The sequence below is a fragment of the Dipteris shenzhenensis genome, chromosome 25, assembly GCF_047967505.1.
Source record: "Dipteris shenzhenensis isolate YYH24624 ecotype China chromosome 25, Dip_SZ_1.0, whole genome shotgun sequence".
Lineage (NCBI taxonomy): Eukaryota > Viridiplantae > Streptophyta > Polypodiopsida > Gleicheniales > Dipteridaceae > Dipteris > Dipteris shenzhenensis.
The window spans coordinates 9538032-9557851 of record NC_141620.1 but is presented as its reverse complement, the minus strand read 5'-3'; the positions used below and the strand labels follow the sequence as shown (position 1 = coordinate 9557851).

Sequence of the window (19820 nt, the reverse complement as noted above, 5' to 3'; positions counted from 1 at the left end):
AAGGAGGTTAATTTAACAAGGATCCACGATTGCCTTGCTCTCTTTTGCTTTGGTCTTTCTAAACATTTGTTGACTAACTCAAGAGAAGGGTCTGTCACAAAGATTGACACAAGCTACTTCCTGTAAAGTGTGAGGTTTAAGGTATAGCTGACAAAAAGGCTGTAATACAAAGTTGTCACCAAAGGACTGGGTATGTGGTGGGTTAAGATGATGAACTCGTCGAGTTAGGGTAAAGGCCAAAAAGAAATGAGGGTAGGAGAGGGCAGTTAACGATTTTTCATGATGTTGTTGATGTTGTGAGCATTCATTCATTCATTCTTCGCAGTGTGTTGTGTTGGCCATGGAGGCTCAGAGCGTGGTGGGTATGGCGACGTCGCCTTGCTCCCTGGCCTTGCTTACCCCTCGACTCGCCGCCTCGCTCCCTGCCTCCACCTTCTTCTCTCCCTTCCATGCTCGGAGCCAGCCCATTCGCAGCTTCTCTCCCCACAACTGCCGCCTTCGACCTTGCGCTCGCTTCTCGCAGGATTACGGTACTGATTACCGCGAGTACGACACGGGGCCAGCTCCTCGCTTACCACAGGATTACGGTTCCGAGAATCGCCAGTACGACTCTGGGCCACCGTCTCGCTTCTCACAGGATCATGGTTCTGAGAATCGCCAGTACGACTCTGCGCCTCCGTCTCGCTTCTCACAGGATTATGGTACTGATAATCGCCAGTACGACTCCGGGCCACCACACTCTCGCTTCTCACAGGATTATGTTACTGAGAATCGCCAATACGACACGGGTCCAGCGCCGTCTCGCTTCTCCCAGGATTATGGTTCCGAGTATCGCGAATACGACTCGGCGTCATCGCCTGAAGCGGTGCCTGCTGCTCCGAAGGTTAGAGCTTCCCACTTGCCCCCGCGTCTGTGCGGCTCCTTTCGGGTTTAACCGTATTTTATCTTCTCGTTTTTATCCAGCTATTTTCAAAGTTTAGGTTTAATAGTTGTCAGAGGAAGTGTAAGTTTCGTTTACTGCAGATAATCGCGATAAATGGCCTTTGGTCTCTTTATTCATCGGTTTCTGTTTTCTCTCTATCTTTCGATGATATTCTGTTGGCTTGGGTCTAACCAAGTCATCGCTTGAGAGACAGTAGCTTTGAGGGTCAGCTGCCCTCCACTGTGATGTAAGTATTGGGGGGGGAGAGAGAGAGAGAGAGAGAGAGGGGGGGGGGGCGGGGCGGGGCGGGGGACGGTTGACTTGCGACAGATTTCAGGCTTATGTCCACGGGTGCATTTGGCTTAATCAACCTTCTCTCTGTCTATTCGTGAACCTTGTCAAGAAAGATTGCCCCGACCTGCAATATAACGAACATTGTATGCAGAAATGTCAAGGGACGTATTGGGGGACGGAGAGAGAGAGAGTGTGCATGGGTTTACGTACTCACAGACCAAACCAAACTATGGGACCCTAAAATGAAGCCTTCTAGGCATCAGAATGTCTAAAGAACGGCTGCCAACATCCTCAGATCTAGCATATGACAGCACCGGGTACAGGCCGCAACAGCAGGTTTGCTGACACGTCAGCAGCAGACCGGAGGATATTCCTCATTCTACTCTGAAGCTCCACAGTTCTGCAGTCTTTGATTCCATCAGCAAGCAGCCCTCTCCGTGCTCTCCTAAACGGGAAGGGAAGGATGGCTTCACTTCATAGATTTTGAAAGAATAGAGACTGTATTGTACGATAGTGCTTGAGAAAGATGAACAAATGATAAAGGAGCTAAGTCCCCTCCCCCACCCCCTTTATCTAGGCTCTTTGTTACAATGAGATACAAGACCAAGGTGTTGAAGAATATCTTATTTTAAACTTGGGACCAAACGGAGGACTTAGATTATAGCCGGAGCATATGTACAAGCTCAAGGCTGTAGTAAGTGTATATTTATCAATAATGTCTCAATAGATAGCCTAGCTATGGTGCTCAAGGCTCCAAGGGCTCTCCAACCCTGAGGGAAGATGCTTGCGCAAGTAGAGCACTGCTTCCACACATCAGAAACACCTAGGTAATGTTTTGAAAAAGAAGATTCTGATAGAGCATAACTAAGATCTCTGATGCAACCTCAAGAGTCAAAAGTCATTCAGAAAACAATGTAAATGTACTTCAAATTTGGAGAAATTTGAGTATAGCTGTTGGAGGGTGTAGGATTTGCTTTGGGAAATGTGCTACTGCAGGACTTGTGTGGCAAACAACTTGCAAAAGGGCTGCTGTAGGAGGAGAAGGGGCTGTTGTAGAGGTTATTGCAGGAGGAGCAAAAAGGATTGCTGTAGAGGCTACTATAGGAGGAGCAGAAGGGGTTGCTGCAGAGGATGCTGCAGAGGGGTTGCTACGGAGGATGCTGCAGGAGGGCAGAAGGGGTTGCTACAAAGGGTTGCTGCAGAGGCTGCTGTAGGAAGAGTAGAAGGGGCTGCTGCAGAGGCTGTTGTAAGAGGAGAGAAGGGTTGCTGCACGAGGAGAAGATGGCTGCTGCAGGAGTAGTAGGTGCTGTTGCAAGAGGTGGTGCTGCTGCTGAGCTTGCGCAGAGAAGGGACTGCTGCAAGAGGCTAGAGGAGAGTAAGGGGATGAGAGCATGAAGGGGGTGAGGGTTCGTTTTATAGATGTAGGAGGGGCAGCTCCAAACATGAGAATTTGTGCCCATTTTGGCAATAGGGGCTTACTCCCTTGAAAATTGGGGTTGTATGGCGGGTGAAGTTCCTGTAGTGACAAGTGGCATGGTTGTCACCTTAGGGCGGGTTCAGACCACCCTCCTGGACGTGTTGCAAACAAATTATGAAGGTTCAAGCGCCCGCGTGGACCAATGGACGAAGAAGGGGGTTTGGGTGGCCTTGAAAATGGCGCGAAGTGGCATTATTGGGGGTTGAACCCTTGTCAGCAAAGTTGGAGCTGATTCACTTCACCATCAAACTTTGGTTGACATTAATTGGCAGCACTTATTTAAATAGTGTCCACTCATGGTGTGAAGAGTGAGACCCTCCCCATTTTCTTTGTGGGCGGGCAAGAGGCTTGGTGTGAACCCAGTCTTAGCTTGCCACATCAGCATGACACGTGTAATACTGAAATTGTGGACTAAGATTATTTTATCTGACTAAACATTTAGTTTGGGTGACTCAATACTACTCTGATTTTTACTTCTGTTTTCACCCTTAGGTTTATGGCAGTTATCTCCATTCAGAGGGCTAGTCTAGAGTTAGTTTGAGTTTGGTTGGCCTTGTCACATAATCTATTAGGCCTATCAGTTTGTCGTCTAGACTTGTATCTCTTGACTCTTTCATGTTCATAGGCCCACACCCAAGGCTATTTCAACATTCTCTTTAATATTATTGGATCGATATGCATTCTATGCCACGTGTAATGCTGAAATTGTGGACTAAGATTGTTTTATTCGACTAAACATTTAATTTGGGTGACTCAATACTACTCTGATTTTTACTTCTGTTTTCACCCTTAGGTTTCTGGCAGTTATGTCCATTCAGAGGGCTAGTCTAGAGTTAGTTTGAGTTTGGTTGGCCTTCTCACATAATCTATTAGGCGTATTAGTTGGTCGTCAAGACTTGTATCTCTTGATTCTTTCATGTTCATAGGCCCACACCCAAGGCTATTGCAACATTCTCTTTAATATTGATTGGATCGATATGCATTCTATGGATTTGGTTGATCCCATGTTGGGTATTTGGGTGGGCTGTGGTCTTTACATTTTTGACAGAGAGATACGTCTAGACTAGTGGGGCACTAATGCATGTAATTCCTTCAATGGGGGTTCGCCCTCAAACGCTAGGTCCTAGCTAAGTATACTTATCTTGAATAGTAGAAAAACATATGCATTCTGTTGGCAAACGTCCTAACATAAAGAACTTGAAAATGAATTCCAAGCAATTGGCTATGTGTTTTGTGAAGATAAGTTGCATTCCGTCCGTCTTTTATTTTGTTGACCTGCAGGAAAGTGCTTCCTTAGACGCATCAAGAACGTAGGATACTCCCAAAACATTGGTCTTTCAATCCATTCAGCATATATAGATGGAAATCCCTTGAACTTCAATAGATACATTTTTATAAATTTTCCTCGTCTCCTTGCAATGAGTCATTGGAGATTGTCTGTTGTGGAATTAAAAGAGGATTTGGGTATCCCATGATGTCTGGAGATGTTACCTAATGAATAGGTGTGCAGCTTCAAGAGCCTTTTAGTTGTTTCTAGCATGGAATGTAATGAACTTGTTTACTAAAGCTGGTCCAAAGTCTTGGGAATGCGAGTAGTGAAGTCCATGGTGATATGCTCCCATGGTGTTTCTGAAATAGGCAAAGGTTGTAGTAGTCCTTTGGGTTCTCCTCTATCATACTTACATGATAAACATGCTGAAATGTAAGTGATCCTACTTCTTCATGTTTGGCCAATAGAAGAGTCTATTTAGGGATCTAAATGTAGCCACAATGCCTCTATGACCACCATAGGGTCGATTATGGTTTTTCTCTAAAACTTTGGTGAGAGTTCTTTTGTAATACATAGCTTCTCTTGTATGTACAAGTATCCATAATTGATGTAGTAAGCATGGTGAGTGCCTTCGATCATCAAATGTGCTATACTTGAGAGAAATCAGCATCTCCAATATCTCTTTTGAACTCCTTTGGTAGGAAATGGTATTGCAATTGCTTCTTAAACTTTCCAAGTGTAAGCTTGCTGTCCCATGCAAGCCATAGTAATCCACGATAGAGAAGCACGGTCTTGCAGATGTAGAGCCACAAATTGGATCTTGGGTTTTTCTTCATATTTGGTGCGTTGCCCTATCAGCTAGATTTAGATTTAGATGCTCGTTTGGGAGAGACTAAAATGAAATCGTTTTGACTTCACAAGCAGTTGTAGCTTGAATGAAGAGATTTGGACTACTTTTTGATTAGCCTTCTTCTTTAGTGCTAGCCTTTGTCATGGTTGAGTGTGCCCTTCACCTCTGGAGTGTTGATAGAAACTCAGTACGAAGACTTTGTATAAATGGATGCTCAAGTATGTGTGGGTGTGTGGATTTGTATGTGTGAGAGCATACTTTTATACTATGGTCTACACCCATTGTTGGGCGTTGATGACGTCAGTGGGGATGTCATAGTAGCTAGCCCCTGCTATGCGTGATGGAGTTTATGGTTTTCAATCTTATGAGTGACTCTCGTGAGATTGAAACTGCACTATGTTGTGTTTTTAGAGGATGAGTTTGGGAATGTTCTTGGATTCATCTAGGTATCTACCTTTAATTAAAATAAAATAATTTATGCGGAAGTGTTTAACTATGGAATCACAACTTCTTTACTTATTTGTGCTTCATAACCATGAGTGTGTGTGCAAGCTAGTAAATAGACAGTGCTTCAAAGAAGATATAGAATCCACAAGAGGTATATTTCCATCCAAAACCGGACACGATACAAAAGAGAGATGTAGAGTCCCACCAAACCGTGGTGTTTCAATCCTACTAGAAGCCCTCCTACTACCTGCTTGGCACTCCTAGTGTGAGAAGTGCAGTGGAAATGAATGGAAGGGAGAGAGAGAGAGAGATAGTACGCCTCACACACACACTCTGAGAAGGAGAGAAAGGAGAGAGAGGCACAAAAGAACTACAAATGATCTCTTGAGAAAACCCCGCTACAACTGGGGGGAAAACCATGGAAACAAAGGGCTGCTCGAGAGCTCGGAACACACAGCTTAACAGCCAAGCGAACTAGGAACACGAGGGAGTGCATGAACTGCTCCACTACCCTGCTCCTCCAGTGATGCTGTGGGCTGGCTCAGCACCTTTACCAGGCTCCACATGATGCACTGCTGGAAGGACTGCTCCAGCTCCAGAAGATAGGAAATGAGGGGAGAGGGGAGGCACATATATAGCCCAGGCCCCCCCTAGTTGGCCAGCATAGGGGGCACCAACCAGCCAGCTCATGAGGGCCGACCCTCTGCCCTAGGGGCCGACCCCTACAGCCTCCTATATAGGGCTGTCCAGGCCCTAAATGAGGGCACACACCTCCCCAAAAGAGGGGCTAGAGCTAGGCAAGGTGGCCGACCTGCAGGGCGGCCCACCTACTGCTCTACGGCCCACCTACTGCTCTACAGCCCACAAATAGGGGTTCATAGAAGGCGCCTAAGGGCACCAAGTTGAGACACACCTGCTCACACAACCCTGCACCCTCCCGGTGTAAGAAATCCTAGATTTACTATATTTAGAAATGTGCTAAGGAACAGAAAGGAGACTGAAATAGCAGAGAACAAGGAATATTTGTATTGCTTGAGTGTCTGTAGTCTGTCATCCATATAGCTGGGCCTCTCTTATATAGAGAGTGGAGTCACATGAAAAGGTGTGTACTCCAAAGTGTGTGCATGAAGAGGTGTGTACCCCTTGTGAAGGGTGTGACCCTTGATGAGAGGGTACATTACAATGGGAGTGTCTCTTCAATAGAATGTCTCTTGTGAAGGGTTGTGCCTCATAGGAAGTGTCCCGTCGAAAGGGCATACCCTTCCACAAGTGTCCATTCATCAAACCATCCATAAGTCTAAGGTATAGAGAAAGGAATACGTCACAGATCGTGACACCTGGGGTACCTCCGTGGCCTGCATGGAATCACATGAGGCACTGGAAGGTCAAACTAACTGTCATCCTGCTTCAACATGTATCCACTTGCTTGGTACTATTTCTTTCTGTTTTTCAATAGTATGCTTATTAAGAAATGAAATGTTTTCCTACTGTTCAGTTACGGACAATGGAGACTAGGTCTAGCATTTGAGGGTGGACCCCCTTGCTTGGGGTTATGGGCATTAGTGACCCACAAGAATGATGGCCTCTCTTTGAGAGGGACATCTGGAAACCACACCCCACCTGAGTACCCAAACATGGGACCAATCAAATGCACAGATTGCATACTGACCTAGGAACCATTCAAGAGAATGTTCCTTGAGCTTTGGGTGTGGGCCTAGCAGCATGCCAAGAGTAATGGAGATACAAGATAAGACGACAAACAAATGAGCTCAGTATGGCTCAATTATGACCTTAGTACATCAATAGATAGTCCAAGCTGTTAGGAACCCGTGGGTGCGATCAGAATTGAATTCTGACAACTTTGAAAATTTAGGGCTTTTGGGAGTGACACGTGGCAGCTGACACGTGGCAGACTGCCACATGGAATCTGAGCTGGCAGGTCAGCATGAGGTGGACATTGCCACTCCTACTTCTCTCGAAGACACCATCAACATCGCCTTGAAGGTGGAGAAGAAACAGTCTTTCTCCAACAAGCGGAACGGCAGCAACAACAAGCGGAAGTCCGAGGGAACCTCTTCCAAGGAACAAAAGGGTAAGGAGACAGCAAAGGACGCACCAAAAGAGAAAAAGTCAGCCAGCCAGCCAGCCAGCCTCCTTCGAAGAAAGCAGCCCGCACTTTCAGCTCATTGTCTCCACAACAGAAGCAAAAGTATTACTCTGAAGGGCGGTGTTTCAAGTGTGGCGAGCGAGGCCACAACTTCTACGAATGCCCTCAAGCTGCCAAAAACAGCAGCAACAAAGAAGCAGCCCCCAAAAGCCAGTTTTGGTAGTTAACAAGGTGGAAGCACCTCAAAAAAAGGGAGCTGTAAACGACACCCATAGTTTGTTGAAAACATGGGGTCCGGTAAGGGATCAATCCGCTTTGTTTTTGTTCGATAGTGGAGCTACTCACAACTTTATTTCTCATGAGATGGCACAGAACTTGGGGATAGCCCCAGAGGATAAAGGAGAAGCCTTGGAGGCAACTGCAGCCTTCAAGAACCAAGAAGAGAAGGTGTACCCCATCATCGGCAAGCTTCGAGTACACATCCAGGGGTACTTGGATCATCTACCCTTCATGGTGGCACCACTTCAAGAATCTTTAGACACCACGGCATGCCCAAGTCTATAGTATCAGATAGAGACTCAAAGTTTACTAGTAACTTCTGGCAGGCTTTGTTTGAGAACCTTGGAACTCTTCTAAGTTTCTCCTCAGCTTTTCATCCTCAAATGGATGGCCAAACTGAAGTTACGAATACTACACTCTCGGATTTGCTGAAATTTTATGTGCATGACCAGCAAACCTTTTGGGAGAAATTTCCTCCTCTTGTGGAGTTTGCTTATAACAACACAATTCATTTCTCCAATGGAAAAGCTCCTTTCGAAATTGTATATGGTAGATCTTAACCAACTCCACTCATGCAAACAAAAGAGAAAATCTTTACTGGTGATCAATTCGTGGAGGATTATGACTCTGCTTATGCCACGGTTCGAGCAGCCATTCAAAAGGCACAAGGGAAACAAAGAGCAGCTGCAAATAAAAGACGGAGGGCATTTGCAGTGAAAGAAGGCCAATGGGTCTTATTGAAATTTAAGAAAGCCTGGTTAAAAACCAAAGTAGGCAAAAAGCGCATCTAGACCTAGTCCCCATTGTCCGTAACTAAACAGTAGGAAAACATTTCATTTCTTAATAAGCATACTATTGAAAAACAAAAAGAAATAGTACCAAGCAAGTGGATACATGTTGAAGCTGGATGACATTCCCTCCGTCTTTCATTCGGTTGTCTTCAACTGAAATGCTTCCTCATAAGCATCCAGGATTTCAGGACACTCCTGAAATGTAGCTCTGTCCACCCATTGGGCATCGATGGATGGGAGCCCTTTGAACTTCAAAAGGTACATCTTGCGAGTCGTGCCTCGACGTCCCGTAGTGAAGTTATGCAGAATAATTTGCTCTAGGATCAACAAGATCTCAATGTCCTCTACTTCAGGTGCATCGTCCAGTGTGGGCTCTTGAGGTGGTTCCCCAATGAAGGGTTTCACCAAGCTTACATGGAAGACATTGTGGATCTTCCAATGCTCTGGAAGTCTCAATCGGATTGAGACATCATTTATTGCCTGCAACACCTGAAAAGGACCATAATATCGAAAGGATAGCTTGAAGTAGCATTTGAGGGTGGACCCCCTTGCTTGGGGTTATGGGCATTAGTGACCCACAAGAGTGATGGCTTCTCTTTGAGAGGGACATCTGGAAACCACACCCCACCTGAGTACCCAAACATGGGACCAATCAAATGCACAGATTGCATACTGACCTAGGAACCATTCAAGAGAATGTTCCCTGAGCTTTGGGTGTGGGCCTAGCAGCATGCCAAGAGTAATGGAGATACAAGATAAGACGACAAATAAATGAGCTCTAGTATGGCTCAATTATGACCTTAGAGTACGTCAATAGATAGTCCAAGCTGTTAGGAACCCGTGGGTGCAATCAGAATTGAATTCTGACAACTTTGAAATTTTAGGGCTTTTGGGAGTGACACGTGGCAGACTGCCACATGGAATCTGAGCTGGCAGGTCAGTCCACCTGTCCCACACGTGGCAGCATGCATGGCAAGTGGCAGGGCATGCAGGCCAAGCGTCTGGCCCCAAATCTACCAGATTTGGGGCAGGTTGTGGGCTGTCCTCTTTGGGACTGCAGCCCACCAAAAATCTGGGACAAGTGTCCACCTTCCACTCTAAGCCTGGGGGGGGCTGAGCCTATAAAAGAAGGCCTCTCCCCTTCATTCCACACATGAAAAATTCGTCACCTTTCTTCTCCCTCCTTTTGGTTGATGCAGCAGAACCTCTCCAGCTCCTTGGGTGCAGCCAGCTTCACCTCAGCAGCACTTTCTCTCTCTACAACAGCACATTCTCTCTGCAGTCTTTCTCTCTCTACTGCAGAATTTCTCTCTCTACTGTTCCAGCCCATTCCCCTTGCAGAAATCTGCCTTTCTGTGCACCTCTGGAACAGCAGCAGCTCCTCTCTTACATCCCCTCCCTTGGGATCAGCATTGGCACTCTCTCTCTACAGCTATCTCTCCATAAAGGCTTTCTCTCTCTAGCCTACAGGCTGTTTTTTTCTAAGCTGTTTTCATTCCAGCCCCATTTCCACACTCTCCTCACCCAAGGTAGCTTCAGAGGCATCAAGGACTTCATCTACAAAAGGGTCAAGTCACGAAGGGAGCCTGTATTGTCAAGTTTATCTCATTTACAGCACTATTTCATGTTGTTTCTACTATCTTTCTAGAAACTAGTGCTTGCCTCTAATGTTGGATGTAAGTGGTGATTGTTGCAGGCTTCTTTCTTGTGGATTGGGCAAACCAAGAGTTGAAACCTGAGCTTAGAGTCCTCTTTTTTTTGTTGTCTACCTTGTACATATGCTCTTGAGTCTTGTATCTAGGTCCTAGGCTTTCACTGAGTTCATCAGTTTGGAAGGTGCATTGCACCTTGGTCTTGTATCTCCATTTTCAAGAATAAAGTGAGCCTGGATAAGGGGGGGGGGGCCGTCTTGGCCCCTCATTCATATTGCAATTTTCCAATGATGTCACTTTGTGTTTAAGCTATATAAGTCTTAATTCCAGCTTAATTGCAAACTCTTAAGTTCAAGTATATGTGTTTGGCAACTCGCAATCATTTCATTCAAACGCCTCTGCAAAATCCGTTGTCTGAATTGATAGAAAGCATCGAGTAGTTTACACTAACCTACTCTCACGGGGGTGGGCACACCCACAATAGAGGCCCTCACTCTCTACCCTAGCCTCACTAAATGGGCGGGCACACCCACAAGCAAGGCCCTCTCTCTCTACGGTGACATCAGGAGATGACCTCTAACACCTAGATCCCTGAGCCCGCATGCTCCTCTCTGAGCTTATGTAGACTCTCCGTCCGTGATCCCCACACCTTACTGAGCATAGGGTCGGCCCCTTTCTGAGCCAAGTCTGCAGCTCCTCAGCCCCCAATTCTCCTCTTGGATGTAGGCTCAATTGGTGTTGTTTGCTGCTCCTTTTTGCTCCCTGGATTGCTGAACTACTGAATGCCAGGTGAGGCCCAAATAGCATCCTTTGATAGGCCCAAATGGGCGGACTGGTCAGCCCTAGTGGGCCGACCTGCTGTTGGTTTGTGGGCCGATCCACAGTCCTATATTTGGGAGTGTGGGGACCCTCCATGTGTCTGTGTGCTGGCCGACCTGGTTGTCCAGCTAACCAGCCAGCCCACGCCCTATATAGGGGATAGGGGACTGTCCCTTTCAGCCCTTTTCTCTTCCTTTTCTGGCCCTATACTGCTGCGTGTTTTCTGCCTCCTGTCACTCCTTCCAGCATCCGTAGTGACAAGGTCGATCACGACTTATCAGCGAGTCGAGATAACGTAGAACTCGAAATGGAAACAACAAAGATCAACTGAACTGAACAATGGACATGAAAATGATAGTTGAAACCTGAAAGAAATTGCCAGAGTTTGTGAAAGGAATACTACGCACAGTGTCCCCGTGGAGTCTATTACTCAATCCCCGGATCAAGGTGAGCAAGAACAAACTAAACTGGTAACCTTTACAATGAGGCATGAAGCCCTTGAAATCCTTTCCTACCAACAGTCAGCCAAGACATGTGAGGCCATCGAGCGTTAAGGTGAGAAGGTGTGAGGACGTTGGGAGCTTCTTACACAGTCGCTCTGAGGCGTAACTGTCTATAACTCCCTACCCAATTTGACGGCAGAGTCATAATGACCCTGCTAGAGGAGGCTTCCAACTTGGAGTTGGATGACTCCGGCTACTAATTGGGTTGACCAGAGACGGGAGGACCGAACGGGTAACACTTTGGCACACCCAAGGAAACGGATGCAAATCCATGAACCTCACGTGCCTAAGAGAAGTCAGAGCAGTAGGAGCGAGAAAAATTGTTTAGACAAAAAACATCTATTTAGGCAAAATGCCAGGGCAAAGGACCCTAAATGACTCGAATGGTGTATAGAAAGACTCATTTATGACTCGAATGGTGCTGAAGCCCTTTGTTTTTGGGTAGGACCCAGCGTCAAATGCCAGGGGCACCAAGTAGCCTTCCAAGGTTAGGGAGAATTCGGCTTGACAGACCCTTCTCCTACCAACCTGGCCGAAGGTGTTGACTTGGCTCCTTGTTGTGATAATTCAAGGCTTGGAGGGGAGGAGTTTGTGGACAAGTGAATGAGTGCACTACTAGGAGCTCAATTACCTCAAGACTTGTCAAGCTCTTTTTTGACCCTTTTGGCATAATTGGGGTTCATTCGGTAACGCTGCCTGCGAATAGGTTTTGCATCATCTTTGAGCACAATCCTATGCTGATAGACTGTGGATCAATCCCCTTCATGTCCTTATAGCTCCATGCAAAAATATCGATATAGGAACACAAAAGGTCCTTCAGGTCGATCTGGAATGCTGGAGTAAGCTGGGAGCTAATCGAGACTATCTTGGGGTCAGAATCAGTTCCGAGGTTGAGGTCAATGAGCTCATCCTTCTTGACACGCTTTGAGTGCTGAAGCTCACATTCAAAGCTTTTTTTGCTTGAGTTCAGTAATTCATGGGCATACTGTATGTTGGAGTCATCCTTATCATCTTCCCCGATGCTTGGGGCTGTTGTTTCTTGGGGAAATTGGTACCTGCTCCCTCATCTTCATTCGGGATGGGCTGTCTATCATGCCATTCTAGCCAAGGAGGAGCGCGCTGTGTCTCTGCTCTCCCATCTCTCAGCACTTTATGGTATAATGCAATCCCTCTTCGTAAAAGACAGCAAAGTTACTCTCATTTTCTCTCCGTCTCTCCCTCTCTCAACAGACAGCTAGGGCCCAAGACAACATGTCGGGCTGGACCCCCCCCCTCCCCCAAGGTATTTTATTTCTTGAGAGAAAGTGAATACACAGTTCAGCGTAGAGCTGCTCATATAAAAATCCAAACGTGAATAAATATTACATGAGCTCTTAGGCTCTCTTTCTTGGCAACAAGCCACTTGTCAAATTCTACATTACTTTCCTAATTACATGCCACTAAGGGCAACTCTGGAGTCTTCGAAGCACTTGGTCACGTGAACCGCCTCCTAGACTCTTGTTAGGCTCCATTGCGCTTAGGAACTCTTCCTAGTGCCTACAACAATTAATTAAAGCGCACCACCATGGCACCCATTAATTGTTAGCGCTTTGCATGCGAATAATACACTGTGGACTAATTCTAGTCACGGTGGGTGTCCCCATTGAACACATGTGCACACATAACAAATATAAAAATATATATTTATTCTCTGGTTGACCGAAGTCAACGCTCTTGATCATAATTAAGGGGCTTTGACCAAGGGTCGAGGCGCCTTAATTATAGTCAAGTCTATCCAACCAAAGTTGGCACAACTCTCCAACAGAAGTTGGCACATCTTGGTTAACCGTAGTTAACCCTCTTGGTAATAAACCAAGTCTCGTTGACCGAAGTCAATACTCTCTGACCGTAGTCAGCTATGTGGTTCTCTGGTTAACCGCAGTTAACCCTCTTGGTAATAAACCAAGTCTTCCCAATCAGAGTCAGGTTTACTTGACCAGAGTCAAGTATCTTTTACCGTAGTCAATTCTTTGACCATTAAAAAAAAAAACTCTTTTGACCATGATTAACCCATATGGAAAACTCTCTAATTATGATCAAATAAATGGTCAATTGTTTTAACTTAGGATATTTACATTATGGTGACATCCCCTCGGCTTCTATTCAGTTGACCTTAACTGAAAAGCTTCCTTGTAAACATCCAAAAGCTGTGGATGATCGGACAACATGTCTTCATCCATCCACTTGGCATCCAATGCTGTATAGTTATTGAATTTTACAAGATATCTGTAAAACTCTTTGCCTTGAGGGCCTTTGCATACAGTATGATACACAATTTGCTCTGGCTGAAGGACCTCCTCCAGCTCATCCACTTCTGGTGGATCCTCTGATACTGGCTCTGTAGGCTCTGGCCCCTGGAATTTCTTTAGAAGACTCACATGGAATGCATTGTGAATCCTCCAATGCTCTGGCAATGCCAACCTGTATGCAACCTCATTTATTTTTTATGTAACCCTAAAATGGCCATAGTACCTGTTAGATAACTTTGCATACACTTTCTGTCTGCCTTTGAACTTACGGAGCCTAGCTTTCTCGAACTTTAAAAGTACCCAATCCCCTTCCTTGAGATCTAGCTATCTCCTATGCTTATCTATAGCTCTTTTATGCTTCTCTTGAGATCTTTTAATTGCTGTCCAGACTTGGCTGTAAGCTGTCTGGAGGTCTCTCACAAACTGATCAGCTGCAAATATTTCATCCTTGGTCCTCAGGATAGGTGGCAGAATCACCTTCCCATATATGACCTCAAAGGGGGCTTTCCTTGTAGAGCTGTGTACTGTATTATTGTAAGCAAACTCTACCAATGGTAGGTACTTTTCCCAGTCTGAACCTTGGTCACCCACGTAGCATTTCAGCATATCCAATGTTGTAGAATTTGCTACTACACTTTGACCCTCTGTCTGGGGATGGAAAGAAGAAGAAAAATTCAGATTTGTCTCCATTTTATCAAATAAAGCTCTCCAGAATAGACTAGTCATTCTGGGATCTCGATCATTGACAATGGACTTAGGCATACCATGGTGCTTAAAGATCTGTGCCATGAAAAGCTTAGCCATATGATCTGCCTTTATGGTTTTGCGAACCGGAATGAAATGAGCTTGCTTGCTGAATCTATCAATGATAGTCCAAATCCCATCATTCCTTGACTTTGATCTTGGCAAATAAAAAATGAAGTCCATTGTAATACTTTCCCATGGTGCCTGAGGCACGGGAAGAGGCATAAGTAGGCCAAGTGCCTTCCGTCTATCATACTTCACTTTTTGACAGGTAAGGCATTCAATAACAAACTGATGTATATCTTTTTGCATCCCTGGCCAAAAGAAATACCTCTCTAGTGCTAGAGTTGTTGCTGTAATTCCTCTATGTCCAGCATAGGGAGGTGCATGGCATTCCTCCAAAACTTTTTCCTCATCTCCTGGGTGATGCATAGGCAGTCATCTTTCATTAAATACCCATCTTTCAGGGAATAGTGACTGGTGGACTGCCCCTCTTGCATTTGCTGTAAAATCTCGCCAAAATCTGCATCATTAGCATATTGCTCCCTCATGCCTTCCAGGTCGTGATGATAGGCAATAGTCACATTATTGACCTGGGGTCTTCGGGACAAGGCATCTGCCACTCTGTTCTGAATTCGTGGGGTATGGACAATCTGAAAATGATACATTGATAGCATATTTGCCCATTTTATATGCTTCTCGGAAAGTTTTGTCTGAGTTAGAAAATATCTCAGACTTTGGTGATCTGTTTTTACAATAAAATCTGCACCCAAAAGATAGTGTTTCCATGTGTTCACAGCATGAACTACAGCTAACAATTCTTTTTCATAGATTCCCAGATATCTTTCAGCATCACGCAATCTTCGGCTCTCGTATGCTACTACATGTCCATTCTGATGTAATGCAGCCCTAACACACTCCCCACAAGCATCGCAATCAACATCAAAAGGTTGATAAAGATCCGGGACCACAAGAATAGGCTCTGTAGTCAACTTCTCCTTGAGTGTATTGAATGCTTTCTTTTGTGATATTCCCCATGTGAAGGCTGCATTTTTCTTAGTAAGCCCCTCTTTCCCACATCTAAAGCATTTCCCATCTCTGCGAAATTCAGCTATCTGTTCAGGAGTGAATGGGGATTTGCCTTTATATGACTTTAAACACTGAGTACCCCTTGGCTTCTGAGGCTGAAACCCTTTCTTTTCAATCTTGGGATACTCTTTCTTTTCTGATTTTGAAAAATCAGTTTTCTATCTTTCAGCACGTCTTGCATGCAAGGATAGTACTGTGGATGGATCTTGTAATGGCACAAGGCTAGCTACTGAAGCTGAATGCATAAGGTCTTGAATGTTCTTTGTCCCCAAAGCATTCACTACTGCCTGAATTCTTGGATTGAGACCTGCTCTGTACTTTCTCATTTGGGTTCCTTTGGAGATCTTTTTAAAAGGTGCAACCTGCAAATAAGCATACAAAACTTTTGGTTGTACACATCCACTGTATCTCTTGCATCCATATGCAAACTGTCCCAATCTTGGAAAACATGTTCTCTAAACTGTTTAGGCATAAACTGCTAGTAGAAGGCTTTCTTGAAGTCCTTCCACCTCTTTGGGGCTGACCCATCTGTGGTCTGTGCACTCCACCATGCACTAGCTGTCGTTGTCAAGTGCAAACTGACCATTCTTAACTCGGAGGATTCTAAAAAGTTTTATGTACCAAATGCAGTATCAAACTGCCTGATGAACTGCAATGCTTTGTCTGTATGACCATATTGTCCATTATAGGTCATAAACTTAATAGATTTACCTCCCTCTTTGAATTCCTTGGTCTCTCTGGAAGACTTACTCTTCCTAGACTTCTTGTGTTTCCTTCTTTTCCTGGATGGTTTATCTGATAAAGAAGAAGATACAGAAGTCGAGCTCGAGGTAGACGGTGAAGAACTTGGAGATCGGTGATTTTGCCTCGATCTCTTCTTGCTATGAGACCGTCCCCTATGAGATCTCTCTCTCTCTGGCTGTACACAAGAGTGTGCCTCTGGCATTGGCACATCATAAGCTGCATTAGGCATATTTTCTGCTTGAAACAAATGCTGAGCTCTTGGATCCCTTTTGAGATTTTCCATCTCTTGCATACGGGTGCGTACCATCTGCTCAAATTCTTGCTGATTTTGCTGCACACTTCTTTGTCTTGGATGTGCATCCCTATCTTGTGAATGCCACTGGATAGGTGATTGAGCCATTTTCTTACAACTCGTTTGAGATCTACGAGTTTCTCACACACACTGTGTATGCAATTGATGCACGCAACCTTTGCTTTTCAAAGAGAAAAATTACCTCAACAAGAGGTGTCTTGCATTCACAATCTATGCCAGTATTGGGCTGTCAACTCAAGGCATATACCCACAAGGTTGCCAAAGCATCAACGACTGTGTTGCCCCTTTCCTTGTTGCTGCAAAAAGCACTCAGAATTCCTGTGCACAAAGGCATGCATTTTCTCTTTTTCTGCAAATCTCTGATTTCTTCTTTTTCTGACAGTAAATAATGTCTCTAACAGACAAAGAAAACTGTCAGTAATTCTGCTCTGTCAGACTTTACTTTTTTTTGTTTGGACAGTAACTGGATTTGTTACCGGCTAGTTACACTAACTGGACTGACTTTTTTTTTCTGGTCTGGTTAGTTGAGCAGGCCAGTTAGTCTGTAACTGAGAGTAACTAAATACAGTTGAGTAAATAATGTCTCTAACAGACAGAAAACTGTCAGTAATTCTGCTCTGTCAGACTTTACTTTTTTTTGTTTGGACAGTAACTGGATTTGTAACCGGCTAGTTACACTAACTGGACTGACTTTTTTTTTCTGGTCTGGTTAGTTGAGCAGGCCAGTTAGTCTGTAACTGAGAGTAACTAAATACAGTTGAGTAGACCAAGCTTACACCAACCAGTTTGGTTCGGTTGGCCCACTTACTGAACCTCTAGAGTCCAACTAACCAGGGTTAGTCTAGCCCCTAGTTTGCCATTTCAGCAGTCCAGCTGGCTGCCACATCAGCAGCTGACTTGTCTGCCACGTGTCAGTGCCATGTCAGCTTCCTGTCAGCCCTGCCACATCAGCACTGCCACGTGTCCTGCCTACATGGACTGCCATGTGTCACACAAGCATGCACCGCCACGTCATCTGCTGAGCTGGGTGTGCAACGTCACACGTTAGCACCTGAGCGGGCGCCTCCCCAAATCTTCACGTGCCTTCACAGAGATTTTTGACGGCAAAACCTTCCGTTAGTACTCAGCATCGCCAGCCTATTCAACTTCTGCAAATGACTCAGAACACACAGTAGACTGCCAGTCCGTGGCTTGGTCAATCAGCTGAACAGCCTGGTTGGCTGGCCAACTGGCCGCATGTCGACTGGCGTACAGCCTTTAAAATGGCCCACGGCAGGGTCATTTCTTAAACAATCGCGGCTGCACCTAAACATGTCCTAAGGGCCCTGGTAATCAATCCAAAAAGGATCTCTCCTCCCCCAGGTGCCTGCCCCAAAACAGGGCATGCAACCTTTACAAGATCTGCCCTGTCCCCCTAGTGCTAAGCCCAGATTCCCTTTGATTACGTTTATGTTGAGACCGAGTATTGAATGAGTCTTAAACTGAAGGTACACAAGTTGCCTTTGGTTCATTCTCCTTCCATGCCAGAGTCTGTTTCATAGGCATGTGCTGCTTAACACCACTGCAGATCTGCAAGTGTTATGAAATGATTTTATGTTTTTAAATTTAAAATGCACTTGAGAGAATCCAGGTAGCTTGTTCAAATGTAAACTTTGTATACCTTCATAAGTCGGTGCATTTTCCTCTGCAAGAGCATTTTCTTGTGCATCTACATTTTCTGCTGGAGAGAGGTGGGGAGGGAGGCAGATTCAGAAAAAGATGCATGCAAAGCACACACGCAGAGAGAGAGAGAGAGAGAGAGAGAGAGAGAGAGAGAGACTAAAGGATTATTTGCTTTTGACAGGAGCCAAGGGACAGTTTTTTTCAAGTTATCAAGAGCTCTAATAAACCCCAATCTGTAATGTTGAAGTTTGTGTGGCTAGAGAGAGGCCTGGGGTTAGCTCTAGATCATATTATTCCCGGCTATGGTGTGATTCCTCTGACTCAGTACTATTTTTATCCTGAGAATGATGCTTTGAAAGAGCTCAAGAAGAATATAGAGAGTCAACGGTGGATTTCTAGAGATCGAACAGTCGCGATTCTGAAGCAAGGCGAGGAGCTAATAGATCTGTGGCAGGGCACAGCTAAGTGATAGAGAGCCATGTCAATGCCCTGAAAAAATGTCATTCTCCTAAGCTGTTTTCGACTTCTAATGAAATTACTTGTGAAGCATTAGGCATTGTCATGTATGGTCTAGAGTATTTTTGCTTAAGCTATTATCCTGAACTTTTAAACCTGAATCCAGGATGCTGAAAAGAGGGGCAAGTATATCTCACACCAAGGTGTGCCCACCTAGATTTGTAAAATCGCTCATTTTTACTTTTTGTCATTTCAGCCGAGTATAGAGCATTGCGCCTCCCCCCTCCCCTCCCCGCTTTTGTCCCTTTCCATTTTCCTGTGAAATTGAAGCTTAAAAGTTCGTATCTAGAATATATTTGCATGCTCTTGCTAATTTCATGTCAGCTGGATCCCCTGAACTGCTGTCCAGATGGATCATCAGCAATCTTTTGAATTTGTTCCAAGACTGGGGGATGACTCCTACAATAAAATTTATTTTGTAGATTAAAGTTGTAGATTTTGATGCTGTCAGAATCACTAGGAGTTGGGCTCTACTCTTAGGCCATATGCGTTTGAGCTGCCAGCAAATGGCATTTACGCATTTGTGTCATATTTTAGGACTTCGGTTTTTTGTTTGGCAAATATTTACAAATAATAATAGGAATTTTTTACTGTACTTAAAAAAGACTAAGCCCCACAAGGGCATTCTTCCAGTCCCCTATGTTCCGTTTCAGGTTTTCCAGATATTGGTTCTGAATTGAAGAGCATATACGAAGCTCTAACCATGGGACTTCATTCACCATATAGGATACATGGCCCTTTCGATAGGACTTTCAGAGATTGGGGCTAGGATGAATGGTAGATAGTGATGCTTCCAGAATCTTTTGAAACCCACATGGCAGCTTGTGCTTTGGTACTGATGAGAACTTTAGAGTAGCTTTGCTTATTAAGTTATTATTATGTTTTTCTCTTTTACTCTTGATTCTGTCAAAGATCTCGTGTTTTCTTCGTTGTTTATCTTGTTCTATAATTTTTTCTTTTGGGGTATGATTGGGTATATTCTAGTCTTGAAGGTGTATATAGATAGTAATATTTCCCCAGCCAAAGCACCACGGGTCATTAAAAAGAGGTGCA

General features: G+C 44.8%; 1 protein-coding gene across 1 annotated transcript; it reads left to right on the top strand.

Moving 5' to 3' along the window:
* Positions 1–299: 299 nt before the first annotated feature.
* LOC147885426 (uncharacterized) lies at positions 300–18957 on the top strand. The gene is made up of 2 exons (XM_087396044.1): positions 300–883; positions 18433–18957. The coding sequence occupies exons 1-2, from the start codon at positions 341–343 to the stop codon at positions 18718–18720; spliced, it is 831 nt and encodes a 276-aa protein (XP_087252170.1). The 5' UTR covers positions 300–340; the 3' UTR covers positions 18721–18957.
* Positions 18958–19820: the final 863 nt, after the last annotated feature.